This window comes from Suricata suricatta, chromosome 2 (genome assembly GCF_006229205.1).
Source record: "Suricata suricatta isolate VVHF042 chromosome 2, meerkat_22Aug2017_6uvM2_HiC, whole genome shotgun sequence".
Lineage (NCBI taxonomy): Eukaryota > Metazoa > Chordata > Mammalia > Carnivora > Herpestidae > Suricata > Suricata suricatta.
The window spans coordinates 132,265,468-132,282,352 of NC_043701.1; the positions used below are offsets into that span (position 1 = coordinate 132,265,468).

The 16,885-nt window shown below is 50.7% G+C and overlaps 1 protein-coding gene and 1 long non-coding RNA gene across 4 annotated transcripts in view; both read right to left on the reverse strand.

The window, feature by feature from the left end:
* The window catches only part of LRRC20 (leucine rich repeat containing 20), an 89,403-nt gene extending 80,031 nt beyond the window's left edge, over positions 1-9,372 (reverse strand). For all 3 annotated transcript variants that reach the window (XM_029931820.1, XM_029931821.1, XM_029931822.1), the window contains exons 1-2: positions 9,286-9,372; positions 3,666-3,808 (exon numbers count right to left, since the gene is read on the reverse strand). In XM_029931820.1, coding sequence (XP_029787680.1) covers positions 3,666-3,747 — 82 coding nt within the window. In that variant the 5' untranslated portion in view covers positions 3,748-3,808; positions 9,286-9,372. The remainder of the gene's footprint in view (positions 1-3,665; positions 3,809-9,285) is intronic.
* Positions 9,373-11,381: 2,009 nt separating this feature from the next.
* LOC115285497 overlaps positions 11,382-16,885 on the reverse strand; it is a 21,704-nt gene continuing 16,200 nt past the window's right edge. Inside the window, exons 2-3 of the long non-coding RNA XR_003905547.1 lie at positions 13,000-13,189; positions 11,382-12,850 (exon numbers count right to left, since the gene is read on the reverse strand). This is a non-coding gene — a long non-coding RNA (uncharacterized LOC115285497). The remainder of the gene's footprint in view (positions 12,851-12,999; positions 13,190-16,885) is intronic.

The following is a 16,885-nucleotide window of genomic DNA, read 5'->3' on the forward strand; positions in this document are numbered from 1 at the left end:
GGGCTTAGAGGAGGAGCTACCCCCATGACTCTCGTCTGTTCTCGGGAAGCGGGCATCACCCCACCTCCTATCGTGGTGGGTGGTCCTTTCCCTAAAATCCATCTTGCTCTCAGAAAACGCCCAACAGTAATTTCTAACACCCATTTGTGTCTTGTTTTATTTCCTTTCCATTTTTCCCAATATACACATGTTTAATATACCTGGTATCTCACAGTCTATACAGTTTGGGGTCCTTGCTTTTTTCCAACCCACCTTATATGGAGAAATTTGCCAGTCTTTGTTCAAGCATGTAATGAAATTTTATGTGCTACTTTTGACAGCTACATAAATTGCATTGTACAGCTGTAATAAAATTTATTAGAGCGACTGTCCACTGCTGGTTTTTTAGGCTGTTTCAGATTGTTTGCTGTTTTCCAGGAGAAGCACATTGGGTTCCTTCACCCATCATTCAAGACCCATTTCAATTCCCACCTCCTCCAGAGAGCCTTCCTGGACACCTTCAACACCTGGCAACATCTCCCACCTCTGAACTCCCACCACCGGTGGTGTGTGTCTGACACGGGCCAGCAAGGAGCCTTCGTGTCACTTGCTGCTCTCTGTCCCACCATGGTGGGCTGGTCTCATGTCCACAACTCTACTGCAGAGCCCTAGGGAGCCCCTCAGCACCCTGCACACGGTGGATGATCAGTACGTGCATACTGCTTAGTCCCCAGGCCCCTCAGGCCGCAGGAGCCCGAAGAGCTCCACTTGCCGAAGGGCCAGGGGTGCAGGCCCACAGTGGCCTGGTCTGACATTCTGCTTCTTTGCTGGGTACCGAAAAGGTAATAAACCGGCCTCCCTCAGTCTGCCCTAACTTTAAAGACACAGTCACCTCTCCGTGAAAGTCTGGAGCTCCAGTCAAGACAGCCAAGGCTGAAAGGTTTGACTCCTCTCCCAAGATGACTAAAGCTCTATACCATGCACAATGTTGGGGACCAGTAACTGCCCAGGTCCCCACTCCCACACAGTGCCCAGGCTGCAGGGCTGGACACTCAGGGCTCCAATCTCAGTTCCACAGCACCAGGCAGGGCAGCAGAGGCCCACCTCGGGGTTTCCCACGGGCACGGCACTGGGCAGTGCAGCGGGCTGGCCACGGCACACCCCTCTCTAGATCCCTGTGCACCGCACCCCAGGCGGGGCCACCACTCTTCAGCTCACAGAAACCTGCACCTGGCAGAACTGTGTTTGCAATCTCTGGTCCACAGACTTTTATTTTTTTTTTAATGTTTTATTTATTTTTTTGATACAGAGAGAGACAGAGCATGAGAGGGGGAGGGGCAGAGAGAGAAGGAGACACAGAACCGGAAGCAGGCTCCAGGCTCTGAGCTAGCTGTCAGCACAGAGCCTGACGCAGGGCTCGAACCCACGAACGTGAGATCTGACCTGAGCCGAAGTCGGAGGCTCAACCGACTGAGCCACCCAGGCGCCCCTCACAGACTTTAAAAAAAATTCTCTTAATGTTTATTTACTTCTGAGAGAGAGAGAGAGAGAGTACAAGCCGGAGAGGGGGAGAGAGAGAGAGAGCGAGACAGAGTCTGAACATGCTCCAGGCTCTGAGCTGTCAGCACAGAGCCCCACGGGGGGCTTGAACTCACAAACTGTGAGATCATGACCTGAGCCGAAGTCAGATGCTCAACCGACTGAACCACCCAGGTGTCCCTGGTCCAGACATTTAAGTTGCGACTCCATGCGGCCTTCCAGGCTCCCCACCTGCAGGGCACCGCGCCCCTACCCCTCCTCCATACCATGTGGGCAACTCTGCTGGCTGCCGCTCGCAAGGCACTAGCGCTGCCTGGGACACCAGCCTCCCCGAGTCCGTTCTGTAACAACACCTCCTACAGGAGGTCAGAATCCCCCCTCTGCTGCCCCTCCATCCTTGCCCCCGTGACGCATCTGCATGAGGCTGAGCTTCACGTGTGTCCCCCTCCCCGGCATCATTTTAAGGCAGAGACTTGCTGCTGATTTGCACCAAACTCCCCATCTGAAGACAATGTGAAGACACCCAGCTTGGTGGCCACCGACGGCTACAAGAGGTGTGTTTGTGGCCCAGAGGGGCCTAGGCCCCACCCGCGGCCCTTGGAGGTGAGAAAAATACTAGCTGCAGAAGGCAAGCACCTTAGAGCTGCCACCATTCCCCCAAACCACACACACAGGAAGAAACCAGGTGAAGTTAGAGCTTAAGCAGCCTGCTAGAATGGGAGACTATTCGGTGGCAGGGTGGGGACTGAAATCCCGGCCCCATGAGAGGTGGAGGGCCTTGAACACCAGGCTAAGTAGGACCACCTCAGTGACCAGCACAGGATTCCAGACTTCTTTCACTGAGGGCCTATGGCTGTCAGCTCACCAGCTGAAGGTTCCCTCAGAATCCTGCCTCCAAAACCGACAACAGGCAAGATGTCTGCCACCACAGGAGACGTTTCTTTCCCTTCAGCTCAGTCTGGCAACATCATGTTACACAAGGTACCCGGAACAGCTCTGGCTCTTGGGAAATGGGGACAAAAGCCCCTGCCCTCTAGGGGCACTGAATGAATGCTACAGAGGAGGAAGGGAGCCAGGGGTGGATGGTGCAGGGCTGAGAGCTTCCTGAAAGAGGCAGGGCCCTAGCTCACCTTGAAGGCTGAGTGACCCTCCACTTTCCAGGCCACCACCCACTACCCAGGAGCCTCAGACACACGGGACCAACGGCTGCTCACAGAAATACCCTACCCTCCCAGTCTTTGGGTCTTTGGTCAGGCAGTCATCTCCATGGAAATGCTTCTTGGAGAGAGATAGACACACATGGACACAGACATCCTTACCCGCCTGTGAATTCCTCTCTGGGTGCCAAAGGCCCAACTCAAACCCCACTCTGTGTACACGGTCATCCCCAAGGCAGGGGTCTGCTCCCCTCCTTTGGGTTCTCGAAACATGCCAGTGACTCTACAGGGACACACATGCCAGCGTGACACACACACACACACACACACGTACACAATCCTTGTACATGCGAACAGTCAATAAATATCTGCTGAATTCAATGAAATAGGACGGTTTGCTTAGATGCTTGCTTAGATCCTGGCGTAACTGTCTGGCCTAAAACACTATGACCAAGTCAAAGCAAAAACTACATAAGACACAATTTAAGTGAAACGGTGGAGGCCTGCAGGCTGAGTGCCTTGGGAAAAGCCCCCTCAGCCTTCCACCCTCCATCTCCTCATCTGAAGACAGAGGCTAGTCATGCTTGGCAGGGATCTCCTGTCACAAGGCCGCTGTGCAGATTCAATATGGCAACACTCATGATGCACCCACACACGGCCTGGTACGTGGGGCTACTCAGCAGTGCCAGCTACTGTCACCCGGGCCAAGGGCACACAACACACTCGAGGCAGCGGCGGTGCAAGGGCAGGCAGAAGGCCCCCTCACTTAGTGTTTTTCAAACCTCTTTGACCATGACCCATGATAAGAAATACGTCTCACACTGAGGCCTTGTATACGCAAACCAAACAACATCTACAGTAAAATTCCCCGGCACACTTCTCCTTATGGCGAGGGCGCACACGGACACAGTCTCTTGGCTCTTCTCTTTCAATGTCTCTTTCAACCTCTAAATTGATTTCACACACCGCCTACAGGGTGCCCTCACTCACCCAGGGTATCAGAGCCGCTCTCCACGGTCTCGTTGACCTTCCTTGCAACTCTGGCCACGGCCTCACCCATCTTCTTCAGCATGCAGGCGAGGGGTCCTGCTGCCAGCCACCAGGCCGGGCTGCTGCTCACAAGGGGCCTCTGCCTGGGGAAGACACAGTGCCATGAAGCACCTGCCGCCCCGCCCCCCCAAGCCAGGGACACATCCCTGAATCCATCCTCCCGTGGGACCCAGGCTGCAGGAAGCCTGCAGGGAAGGGCCCAGGCCACTCACTTCCTCCTGAGAGGCCCAGAGACCAGGACACATGCAGCTTGGCCTTTGGAGCAGCCGATGTGCCCATCAGAGGGTGGGGGCAGTCCGGCCTAACCAGTTTCCCAGGTGGATCCACACGTGTGACCTCACCACACACAGGGCAAGCGCCTGAAGCAGTGGCCGGGGCGGGTGTGAGGACGCAGGTTGTGCTGCCTCTGACTCACTCAACAGGCGTAGCAGCGGGGAGGAGGTGGAGCACAGCTCTGGGCTGGCACCCTGTCCACAACCACCAGGACATGTCCCCTAGCTCCTGGGTCACCTCAACCACCTCTGCCGGGCCCCTCTTGCGTGCTGGGGAGTGGGGACACAGAGGCAAATGTAGCCAGCCTGACTAATCAGAGCTCACTGGTTGGGGCGCCGAGGGACAGAGGGGGTGGTCTCTAAGAATTCCCTTCCCACGTGTCAACATGGAGAGAAGACTACAGTTTTATACGGTTTTAGCCAGCAGACCCAATGATCAACCTGGTGCAGAATTTATCCGCCAGACCCAGAGAGAGAAAGAGGGCGGGGTGAGGAAACAAGAGAAGGGAAGTTGGATACTGGGGGAGAAAAGGCTTAAAGAAGGGTGTGGAACACAATCAAAAGGATGAGGTGGTAAAGACATGAAGAATTCTAGAAAGGTCTCCAACTCCCTGTTTATTACAGAGAAGGAAACTGAGGCATAGAGAGGGACCAGATGACCTGGCCAAAGTCGAAGTGAGTAAATGGCAACAAGCTGGCCAGCCCAGGTCCCCATCCAGTGCTCACCTCTTTACAAAAGTCACCCACAATGCCAGCAGCAGCCCCGGAGGGACAGAATGAACTTGGGGCCACGGTCGGTGCCCACTCCCAGCTTCAAAGACAGTGAGGTTGCTCAATGCACTCGCTCTGAGGGTCAGAGGCAGAAGCATGTGAGGGCAGAGAGAAGGGGTGAGGGTAGTACTCGAAGTTGCTAGCAGACACCATGAAAGTGTCCCTATGTGCTCAACTACATAGGCAGGGCTGAGCCAGGGCTGGCCAAGCCCCCTTCCACTGAGTGACAGTGGTGAACTCAGCGTACGGGTGCATCTCACCAAGGAGTCTGTCGTGAAAGTTTGAGACACACAGTGAGGTGGGAAAAGGCTGTTTCTGGAAGACAGGCCTCGTGCCCAGCTCTGCCAGTTACTAGTTCAGGAGCCCTGGCAAAGATTCTTAACTACTCTGAGCTGCCATTTCTTCATCTGAGAAGGAGAGCTTAGTAATACCCACCTCACTAGATTCATATGAGGACTGAACAGAAATACGTACATCTTTCCTGGGGCCCGGGCCCAGGACATGTAGGTCTGAACAACTTCTAGTCAAGAGGATAAAACAGTACACATGCAGACACGACACTGGCCTCTAATCCCAGGTTCATACCCATGTGACTTTGAACAAACAACTCAGTGGAATTCATCTTTGAGGAATGACTAGCCAATGGATTCTTACAATAAATCTGAGGCATTGTCTAAATGAAAAGGGTCATATCATCAGATGCCTACTAGTGCTAGGTACACAGCCTGCATAAGGAGGGCCAGGGTGGGACAGTAGGGAATAGTGGTGACTACGGCAAACTAAACCCAACACCTCCAGCATGCTGCCCTTAGGACCATCCCTTAAGCCTGAGTCACAGCAATGTGGTCAGGATCTTGGCGACTTACTCTAACCCCTGTGAATGGGAAAACTGACGGCCACAGAGAGGAGGTAAATGAGCTAAATGCAAACAGAAAACTCAGGCCTCCTAATTCCTAGCCTAGGATTCTTCCTACTCTACCACGTTCCTTCCTTGCCCCATCTCCAATCTTTCTCATCAATAATCACAAACATGTAATAAACATCCACTAGGTACAGGACATAAGAATAAAGAGGACAGAAATACAGGATATAGCTCCGACTTGTGATTGTCATGCAGAGTTTTCTAGGAAATATACTCAGGCAATCCTGGCCACACGGCATAAGGGCAAGAGAAGGTAGATCTCCAAGCTGCCCAGGGTCCGTATCAGCCCTGAGTGGGATTGCCTACTTTCTTTTTATTAAAAAAAAAAAAATTTATGTTTATTTGTTATTGAGACAGAAACAGAGCATGAGTGGGGGAGGGACAGAGAGAGAGGGTGACCCAGAATCTGAAGCAGGCTCCAGGCTCTGAGGTGTCAGCACAGAGCCTGACGCGGAGCTCAAACCCATGAACCATGAGATCATGACCGGAGATGAATTCGGACACTTAACCGACTAAGCCACCCAGGCACCCCTGATTTACTTTCAACCAGGCCCGAAGCTTACCATTCTACTAGCTGTCCCCGGGTAAGGGAGGGAGCAGGGTGGGGGTCCTGTAGGCCATAGAGCCCACTGATGAAAACCAGTCAAATTAAAAACCTCATCCCCTAGTGGCAAGCTAAGCCACTCTACAGCGTGGTCAGAGAATGGACATCAAAGCAAGAACAGGAGTGACTGGCAAAGTCTGGAGTCACAGCAGGTCACTAGGAGGAAGGGCCCCTTATCATCCAGAGGATGCTCTGGGTAAAGCACAGATGTACCCTAGACCTCCAAGAGGTTCCTGCTGTCTGAAATCGCCACCCTCGCTAACTGGCCAGGAAAGCAGCTTCCCCCTCACCCGCGCCCCCCAAGGGAGAATTCCTTCATAAAGTCCAGCCAACTGTCCCTCTCCCAGGTCACTCTGGCACAGAAAGGGCTGTGAAACAGAAGCATGGCAGGGCCACATGTGGCATAAGGCCCAAGATGGGGGCAGGGGGCCCAGGCTGAGGGAAGAGCAGATGGGATGATGGGAGCCTGTATCGGGTCCCTAAAAGGGCACGTGCAAGCTTGTCCAACTTCACTGACCGCTCCTTTCAGATCCAACCCAACACTGGTCCTCTTTGACCAAAAAAAAAAAAAAAAAAAAGAAAAAGAAAAAGAAAAAAAGGCAAGATATATTTAGCATAGAACAATCCCAAAAAGAAAGGAAGTAGAAATAAAAATAAAGTTATTCTTGTTTTCTGTTTTTGAGAAAAATAGAAAACTTTCTGGGTCACATAAGTGACACAGAGAGCTATGGACCGACTTCTAACTGAGGGCCAAGGCCCCTAGGCAGGGCTGCCCCGGGGCATGAGGGCCCTATCTATAGAAACAGCGGGAGTCAACCAAAATCTGCATGTCAGTGCCATCCTGACCACCGATCTCTTGCAATCCTACCAAAAAAAAAAAGTCATGCTGGTCAGTGGAAGCACGCAGCCCTCCTGGAACCAGAACCCAACTACAGGGCCCCAGGGTAGCCTCACAGGCTCAAGTCTGGGCTCCTTGAGGCATCTGGCCAAGCCCACAGGCAGAGACGATGGTAGAAGAAAGTCAGAGCATCCCCAAGGAACTGCAGGGAAGCCTTAGCTAATTTCAAGGCCAGGACCCTGGAGCACAGGGTCCAAAGCCATACCCACTGCTGCTACCCCAGCAACCAACACATTCCTCTCCATACATCCCCAACTCCCCTTTCCTCAGAGCGGCACAGTCTCAGGGAATGTTTAAATCTAGCAAACACCTCCTGGGCACCTCCCAAAAGGCCCATGCGGCAGGAGTAAAGTTACAGAGACAGGGCGTGGGCCAGAATGAGCCTCCCCGGCCTAGGAGAAACTTAGTGGCCACAGGAAGAGTAAGCCAGATGCTAGCAGGGTCCTGACGCCAGACTCAAGGAGCATGTGGGCCCTCTGCACAAAGGGGAGAGAGACATGGTCTGAGCAGGGGAACCCAAAGAGATGAGACAAAGAGGGAGACAGGCAGCCAATCTGCACCCCCTGATAATGGGGGAGGGGGCTGTAGGACCTCCTAGAACTCTTTCTCTACAGTGAGCTAGGGAAAGTTTTTGGAGGACAGCAGCCTAAGACCAGAGTTTGGAAAGTTACCCAGGTTTGTGAACAGCCGAGTTTGTAAAACGGAAATACCACCTCCCTGGCTGGGTTTTGAAAAGTAAAGGAGATATAACTTTCTAGAAAGGTCTTTGCAGACCTTCAGCATTTCCCACAGGGATGCATTACGAATCGGTGATGGAACCAGTACAGCTAGTAAGTTAGGATATAATAAACGGAAAGCCAGAAAAGGTGTCTTCCTTTGTGAGAGCCGGCAACAGGCCCTCCTGGATCTAGAACCTAGTTTCAACCGGAGGCAAGGCTGGAGGAGGGGGGATTTTTGCTTCCACCCTGACTGCAGTCCCCTGCTGGGGCTCCTGTCGTCACCCCTGAGAATACTACCTTATCTGGAGCCCTGAGATCCGCGCAAAGGAGCGGCTGCGACACCCCGTCCGTACCAGCTGCTCCTATATTTAGTTACTGGTGTGCTCACTTGGGAACTTTAGAGCCTGGCAGCCGCGCCAAAGGGCAACTCGAGCCTCCTGGGCCATGTGTGCGAGCTCCCCCACCGCGGGCTCCTGCGGGTCCTTCTGGTCACGCCAAGCCGGGGAGCAGGTGGGAAGGTGAGAGGCTGAGGGCTGGATGGTGTCCAAGTAGCCCCCAAAGCCCTCGAGACCTGGACAGAGTTGATCCACTTTCCCACCTAAGGGAAAGCAGTCCGCTGGGGCGTGAGCGGGACGGACCGGCGCCTGGTAGCTAGCCTTGGGGTTCGCGGCACCGTGCGCGCTCTGCTCCGGGCACCAGGGCATCCCGCAGCAGCGTCTCCAAGGAGCGTACGCTGGGGCCTGGCCAGGGTCCCCGCGCCTCGCGCGAGGGACCCGCCTCACCCGTCTACCCCACCCCCCCGGCGCCCGCAGCCAATGGCTCCTTGTCGCCGGCCCTCACCTCGCGCGGCAGGCGGGGACTGGGACAATAGAGCAGGCAGAGAGGGAACGCTGGTGCTAGCCGGGGGCCGAGGACTCTCCGCGCTGCCCGGCCGCCAGGTGGCATGCTCCGGCGCAGGCGTCTGCAGGTCCCCCGAACCGAAGCAAGCCCGAAAACGCTGCTTCAGGAACGAAACACACAACAGTTCTACCGGCAAGGGCGCCTCCCGTGGGGACGAAGGCCCGGCACCGCTTCCCTGGGCTCCCTGTTTCCCTGCCACCGCTGCGCCCACTCCCTCAAGCCAGCCGGGGTCGCGCAGCAGTCTGCAAACAGGAGCCGGCGCGGCGCCGGGCCCCTTGGCACTGCGGAGGCCGCAGCTGATGCACCGCTACTCTTTCCACCCGGTGACCTGGGGGAGGGGAGAGGACGTTGCAGGAACAGGGGCACTTCTCTCCCTCTCGCCCCCAGCCCTCCAGCGCTCAGCCTCAGACTGCATTTACTTTGCGGGGCACGAAGCGTGGGGACCCGTTCTGGGCCGCTTTCTACTCCACTTACAGCGACAATGCCTCCTAGCGTCCTGCGCAGCGCAGTCACGCTTCCTCGGCCGCCGCCGGCGCCCCATGAAACAGCGGCGCGCTGGAGCGGGCGGGGCGCGGAGCACGGGGCCGCGGGCTCTGCGCGCACAGCGGCTCGGCCAATCGCCGCGCGAGGATAGATGGCGGGGCGGGAGCAGGCCGCGGGCCCGGGCGGCGGGGAGCCAATCAGTGAGCCGGTCCTTACGCTGCGCCCAGGAGCTGTGCGCGCGGAAAAGCGGCCCGCGCGCTCTCGTCCGCAGGGTGGGTCCGCTTTGTGTGTGGCCTTTGGAGGGAAAACAAGGAGCAGGGTTGTAGATGGGAACGTGCTGCACAGACCCCGGAACCAATAAATAGGACTCCAGAGTCTTCTCGAAAGAATAGACGTGAATTAGCCAGATCAGGGATACTTTGAGAAACGTGAAGATGGGGGATAGAAAACTTTCCATGTGAAGACTTCAGCTACCCATTCGGGTTTTTAGAGACAATTCCGGGTGCCCTAAGTTATCTCACTTCTCTAAATCCAAGCATTCTTCTCTATGCAATAGGAATTAAAATACATAAATACTTTACAGGAGTCATTGTGAGGATTAACACATGAAATGTTCCGTGCAATGCTGAGCATGACAGCTCAGGGAAAGGTGGCTGCTTCACAGGTCTTTATGGAGGATTCACCATGTACCTTTTACAAGGCACTGTGTAGATGACAAAAGAGGTGAGGCCCCTGACTCAACTCATGACAATGCTCAACATGTCAAATGCTCTAAAAGTGTGTATTAAATATATAGGAGTCTGAAGAAAGAACATTTAATTCAGCCTCTGAGGACTGGAGCCATCAGATAAGGAACACACATTCCCCTGAGCCATGATGGATGTTACTGCTTGAATTGTCTCCCCAAAAAGAGGTATCTTGAAGTCTTAACCCCCAGTCCCTCAGAAAATGAGGCAGGGTGAAGGCCATGTGAAGACAGGCAGAGATGGGAGTGATGTGTCTACAAGCCAAGGAACCCCAAGGACTGTGTGGGCAAGGACCCAAAGCTAGGAAGAAGCAAGAAAGGAACTAACTCTGCAGACACCTTGATTTTGGACGTCCAGCCTCCAGAACTATGGGAAAATACATTTCTTTTAAGTTACACAGTTTGTGGCAATTTTTTACAACAGCCCTTGGAAACTAATACAATGATGAGTAGGAATAAGGGGCAGGGGATGGGAAATGCTTCCAAAGAAAGTCTTTCAACCTGAATGCCTTCTATATGCAGGATCCTGTGTCTCAGGGTATGCCAAAATCAATCAGAAACGGACCTGCCTTCAAGGGGTTACCACTCAGGTGGATGCCTGAATGGCCATATTTTCTGACTCCTTCCCAGGAAGTCTGTCAATGGAAGTCTTTCTCCAACCTCATTATCACTCTATCCCTGCTACATACATACCAGCTACAAGACATAAATAATAAATGGATCAAGTCCTGTTCTGTCCAAGCCAAGATCCTTACTACTCTGCACAAAGCAGACCCTGCAATTTGTTTCACTTTAAACCACCTTACAGGGACACTTGGCTGGCTTGGTTGGTACAGCATGCAACTCTTAATCCTGGGGTCATGAGTTCAAGTCCCACGTTGGGTGTCAAACTTACTTTATAATAAAGAAAAAACACCAGCTTGATATCTTTGGCCAGTTTCCACACATGGATGTCTACTCTTCCCTGCCATGCCATACAAAGGTCTGAGATTGCCAGTCCAGTGCTTCTGTGCACATAGTAAGGTCTCAGTCAATGCCACTGGCTGATGGCCCCAGCCAGAGGCATCCCCCATTTATGCCTTATATTCAGTCCTATCTCCCAGGTATTTCATCCTGGACCCTCCAACTCTACTTGGGCAAGACTTGAACACCACGTCTTCTGCTGCTAGTGTGTTTGCTTCTCCAGAGCACTTACTGCACTGTGCCCATTACTCTGCCATCTCCACACCGCTCTTTTCTCCCAAGATTCTGCCTGATTTCTAATTGGCCAGAGCTCAGCACACAGTAAGTGCTTTTATCAGTCAGCACTTTGTTTTCCTGTATAATAAAACACTGCAAAATGTAGAAGGGTCTTAAAACAATAAATATTTATTTAGTTCATGATTTTACAGGTCAGCATTTTAGGCTGGGCTCAGCTGGGCAATTCTTCTGGTCTCAGCTGGATTCCATCAGGCATTTGGGCTGAGTACCTGGGCAGCCAGAGGCCTCTGCTTCTGGGGAGATGGCTAGCTCTCAACTGAGGTAACTGGGCCACAGGTCTCTCATCCACCAGCAAGCAAGCTCACGCTAGTTAACACAGAGCCACGTGGGTCCAAGAGCAAGGGTCAAATCATGCAAGATCTCTGAAGGTCTATCTAGGCTCAAAACTGGCATAAACACCACTTCCATAGTCATATTGACCAATCCAAGTGACAAATCCAACCCAGGTTCAAGGGTGGGAAAATAGACTCCATCTTCTGATGGCAGGAGCAGCAATGTCACATTGCAAGGACCATGGTTACAGGGGCAGGTAGAGAATCAAGGCTAGTTTTGCAATCTAGTTTTTGCAGTGCTTAATCAATATTCCCATGATGCCCAGCACACAGTAGGTGCTCAGTCGATATTAATCAATGGTGCTAAGATTGTCAATTGTGATGTTTACTGATCTCATTCAACACAGTTAATTGGCAAAATGTTCTCTCTCACTCACAGGATATCCATTGCCACCTTCAGTTTTGGTATAACAAATGAGAGGGTCAGGAAGACAGGGCTGGGCAAGGGAAAGCCCCACTGAACTCAGTTAAGAAGCCCCACTGGCCCCAAACAGGCTCCTGCTCCCAAGCAGAGCATCTTTGGAGGCCTCGGTCCCATAGAGGCCTGGTCCAAGTGTGGTCACTCAGATAGAAGCCTTCACCTTCACCTATAGACAGAGAGAGGCTTAGGTGTTTTCCAGAACTTGAACATGGCCCCAGTGACTTTCCTGAAAGCCCTGCAGCTGGCCGCCAGATAGGAAACCTCTTGTGCAATGACAAATCCTTATCTGGCTATTTCCTGCCCCTCGATCAGCAGGATACATTCTCAGCGTACCTGTGGAAGGGACACTGTCCTGTGGCCAAAGCTAGCAGCTCAACTCCAATGACTAAGAGCCCTAACAGGGGACCGCTTCCCATCAAGAAATTACTAAAATCAATGTCAAGACCTATTGTGGGTTGACTTAGAACCCTTGGAGTCCTAACCCCCAGTACCCCAGGCTATGACCTTATTTCAAGATAAGGTCTTTACAGAGGTAATCAAATTCAAATGATGTCAGTAGGATGAGTCTTAATCCAGTAGGACTAGTGTCCTTATAAAAAGGGGAAATTTGGACACAAACAAATATGCATAAAGGGAAGACAATGTGAAGAGACATAGGGAGAGGCATCTACAGGCCAAGGATTGAAGCCTGGAACACAGCTCCCCTCAGCCCTCAGCAAGAACCAGCCAGCCAACATGTGGATTTCACACCTCCAGCCTCCAGAACTGAGACGATTGTGGTGTTCTGTTACAGCAGCCCTAGAAAACAAACACAAGGCCTTAAATCTCTCCTTCTCCATCCCGTTCTCCCCATCTTTGTCCTTACTGTACACCCTGGAGGGAAAAGTACATTGGGGTAGAAACAAAACCTGAAGTCCCATTAAGTGTGTAAGCCAGAGCCCACTCACCATCCTGTGCCTCCCTGAGTCCTCCACGGTGGGCCACGCCCCTGCCTGGAGCCAAGTTAGCAACCGGAGGGAACTCGGGGTCACTCCACATCACTGCCATCCTAAGCAGAGGAGCAGCTCACCCAGCCCCTCTTCCAGAATTTTCAGCCTGGTCGGAGGTTCCCACCATGTACGGCGACTGCCTCCAGCACTGCAAAGTTTGCAAGCATAAGCAGGAAGCAGTTAACTACCCTCAAGACACAAGCACTTTGTTACGACAAGTGACTTTATTTTATTTAATGTTTATTTATTTTTGAGAGAGAGAGACACACACACACACACACAGAGTATGAGCGGGGGAGAGGCAGAGAGAGAAGGAGACACAGAATCGGAAGTAGGCTCCAGGCTCTCAGCTGTCAGCACAAAGCCCGATGCGGGGCTCAAACTCACAAGCAGGGAGATCATGCCCTGAGCCGAAGTCTGATGCTTAACCGACTGAGCCACCCAGGTGCCCCCAAAAAGTGACTTTAATAAAGTGTTTCTCAAGCTTCAGCCATTACTGGTATTTGCTTTACCCGAGCCCACTCACCTGGTAGTGAACTTGAGTCGGCTGTACAGACTCAGAAAGCTCATTCTGCACACCCTTCCCAGCTCTGCACTCAGTGGTGCCACCTTGGTTATTGGAAATTGCACGAGAGAGTTTATACCATGGAAATTAGCTCACACTCTAAACGAGGACTTTTTTTCTTGGAGAGATAGTTTGCCAGCACACTATACTATTATTTACTTTTTTTCCCCTTGAAATTGACTCATGCTTTAACTTAAAAATGTTTCTTTTAAAAGAAAACTTTGTATCCTTACTACATAGGGAAAGTAGTATAATTTGCTATAGATAGAAAGTAACCTGAAAAATAAGTATGGTAAGTCAGTTATATTCCAATAAAGCTGAAAAACCTGTTACATATAATGAAATGAGTGAAATGACAGCATTATTTTGCCTGCCAAAGGCTTGTTCCTGCGGCTGATCTCTTTGTTATAAAAGGAGGCTAGCAAGTGCTAGGGAGAGAGGAAAGACACGGTAGTGCCTTGGCTAATTCAAAATGATTGGAAGAAATTTAAAAAGGGGACCCCTCTCTCAAAGTAGTGCTCCTGGACCTTCAAGAATATAGTTCCCACCTTGGGAATGATGGCTCTGTTACAATGGAGAACTGGGGGTTCAGCAATACCAAGTGAAGAGTTTCTAGGGCAGACTGCTCCCAATTTGCCCACCAACCACAGGAAAATATGCCCCTTGAAGAAGTCTCAAAGGATGAGCTGAATTCCAGCAGGCACAGAAGGTCAAGAAGGGCGTGCATGCGTGGAATAGGGAAGGGAAGACCATTCCCAGAGTGGGGTTCAGTTTGAGCACAGGTTTAGAAGCCAGGAGGCAGAAAGCATTCCTGGGAACACCCAAGTGCTCACCTCTGACTGAGGCCTCGGAGTTAGGAGCTATGGGAATGGCATGGAAAGCTGTACTGAATCATCGCGAGAGCCTTTGCTGCTGATTGCCTGAGTGTGTCAGTTAGCTTTTGCTTTGCAATAAACCACCCTGAAATGTAGCAGCTTGCAACAACAGGCACGTGCTCTTCCTTACAGTTCTGTAGATCAGCTGGACAGTTCTGGTCTGAACTGGCTGGGCTGATCTGTGCAGTCAGCTGGCACCTGGCTGGGGCCAATCGTCTAGAACAGGCTCACTCTCGCATCTGCGCAGTCGGCAAGCTGTGGGCAGAGGGGTCTCAGTGAGGACAGACTGGGGCCTCTGCTCTGCACGGTCTCCTAGAACCCAGAGGACCAGCTCAGTCTAAAAGGCGAGCCAGTGGTGAAAGCACCTTTCGAGCCTCTGCTAGGGCACAAACTTTCTATTACCTCATTAGCCAAACATGCCCAAGCCCAGAGACAATACGGAAGGGCCACTGAGGGGGTAGATACAGAGAGGAGTCAACACATTGGGACCATGACTGCAATCATCCCCCACAGCAGGTAATGGAAATCTTTGAGGAGCAAGGGAGTGACCTGATTAGAGAGGCACTCTGGAAGGAAGGACCATGGGATGATTTGAAATAACAACAACAACAGTTTATACCTAAATGGAATATGGTTTATACTGGATTATACTGTATTAAACTATTGAGGTATAAACTATATATATCTCAATAGTTTATACGTAAAATGTCACTTCTTCCACCAGGCACTTTGTGTTATCTATTCTGTCTTTAACACATACCCATGTACGCGCACGCACATGCACACACACACACACACATACACACCTGTTAGCAGCCCCATTTTAAAGATGAGGAAACTGCAATTCTTATCAAAATAACCCTAGCATTCTTTACAGGGCTGGAACAAATACTTCTAAAATTTGTATGGAACCAGAAGAGGCTCCAAACAGCCAAAACAATCTTGAAAAAGAAAACCAAAGCTGGAGACATCACAACACCGGACTTCAAGCTGCATTACAAAGCTGTAATCAATCAAGACAGTATGGTACTGGCACAAAAACAGACACATGGATCAATGGAACAGAATAGAGAACCCAGAAATGGACCCACAAAGTTATGGCCAACTAATCTTGGACAAAGCAGGAAATAATATCCAATGAAATAAAGACAGTCTCTTCAGCAAATGGTGTTGGGAAAACTGGACAGGATATGCAGAAGAATGAACCTGGACCACTTTCTTACACCATACCCAAAAACAAACTAAAAATGGATGAAAGACCTGGGTGTAAGGTCATCAAAATCCTAGAGGAGAAAACAGGCAACAACTCTGTGACCTCAGCCGCAGCAACTTCTTACTTGATGTGTCCCCAGAGGCAAGGGAAACAAAAGCAAAAATGAACTATTGGGACCTCATCAAGATAAAAAGCTTCTGCACAGAAAAGGAAACAATCAACAAAACTAAAAGGCAACCGATAGAATGGGAAAAGATATTTGCAAATGACATATGAGATAAAGGGTTAGTATCCAAAATCTATAAAGAACTTATCAAACTCAACACTTAAAAAACAAATAATCAGTGAAGAAATGGGCAGAAGACATGAATAGACACTTTTCCAAAGAAGACATCCAGATGGCTAACAGACACATAAAAAAATGCTCAACTTCACTCATCATCGGGGAAATACGTGTCAAAACCACAATGAGATACCACCCCACACCAATTGGAATGGCTAAAATTAACAATTCAGGAAACAACAGATGTTAGCAAGGATGTGGAGAAAGGGGAACCCTTTTGCACTGCTGCTGGAAATGCAAACTGGTGCAGCCATTCTAGAAAACAGTATGGAAGTTCCTCAAAAAATTAAAAATAGAACCATCCTATGATCTGGCAATTGCCCGACAAGGTATTTATCCAAAGAACACAAAAATGCTGATTTGAAGGAGCATACGCACTCTAATGTTTATAGCGGCACTATCAACAATAGCCAAATTATGCAAAGAGCCCAAATGCTCATCAACTGATGAATGGGTAAAGAAAATGTGGTATACACAATGGAATATTACTCGGCCATCAAAAATAGTGAAATCTTACCATTTGCAACAACATGGATGGAACTAGAGTGTATTATGCTAAGTGAAATAAGTCAGTCAGAGAAAGACAAATATCCTATGATTTCACTCACATGTAGAATTAGAAAACAAAACAGATGAACAAGGGGAAGGGAAGCAAAAATAAGATCGAAACAGAGAGGGAGACAAACCATAAGAGGCTCTTAAATACAGAGAACAAACTGAGGGCTGCTGGCAGGGTGTTGGGTGGGGGGAATGTAAGTGATGAATCATTAAATTCCATTCCTGAAGTCCTTATTACACTACATGTTAACTAACGTGGATTTGAATTTTTAAAAATGATAATAATTTAA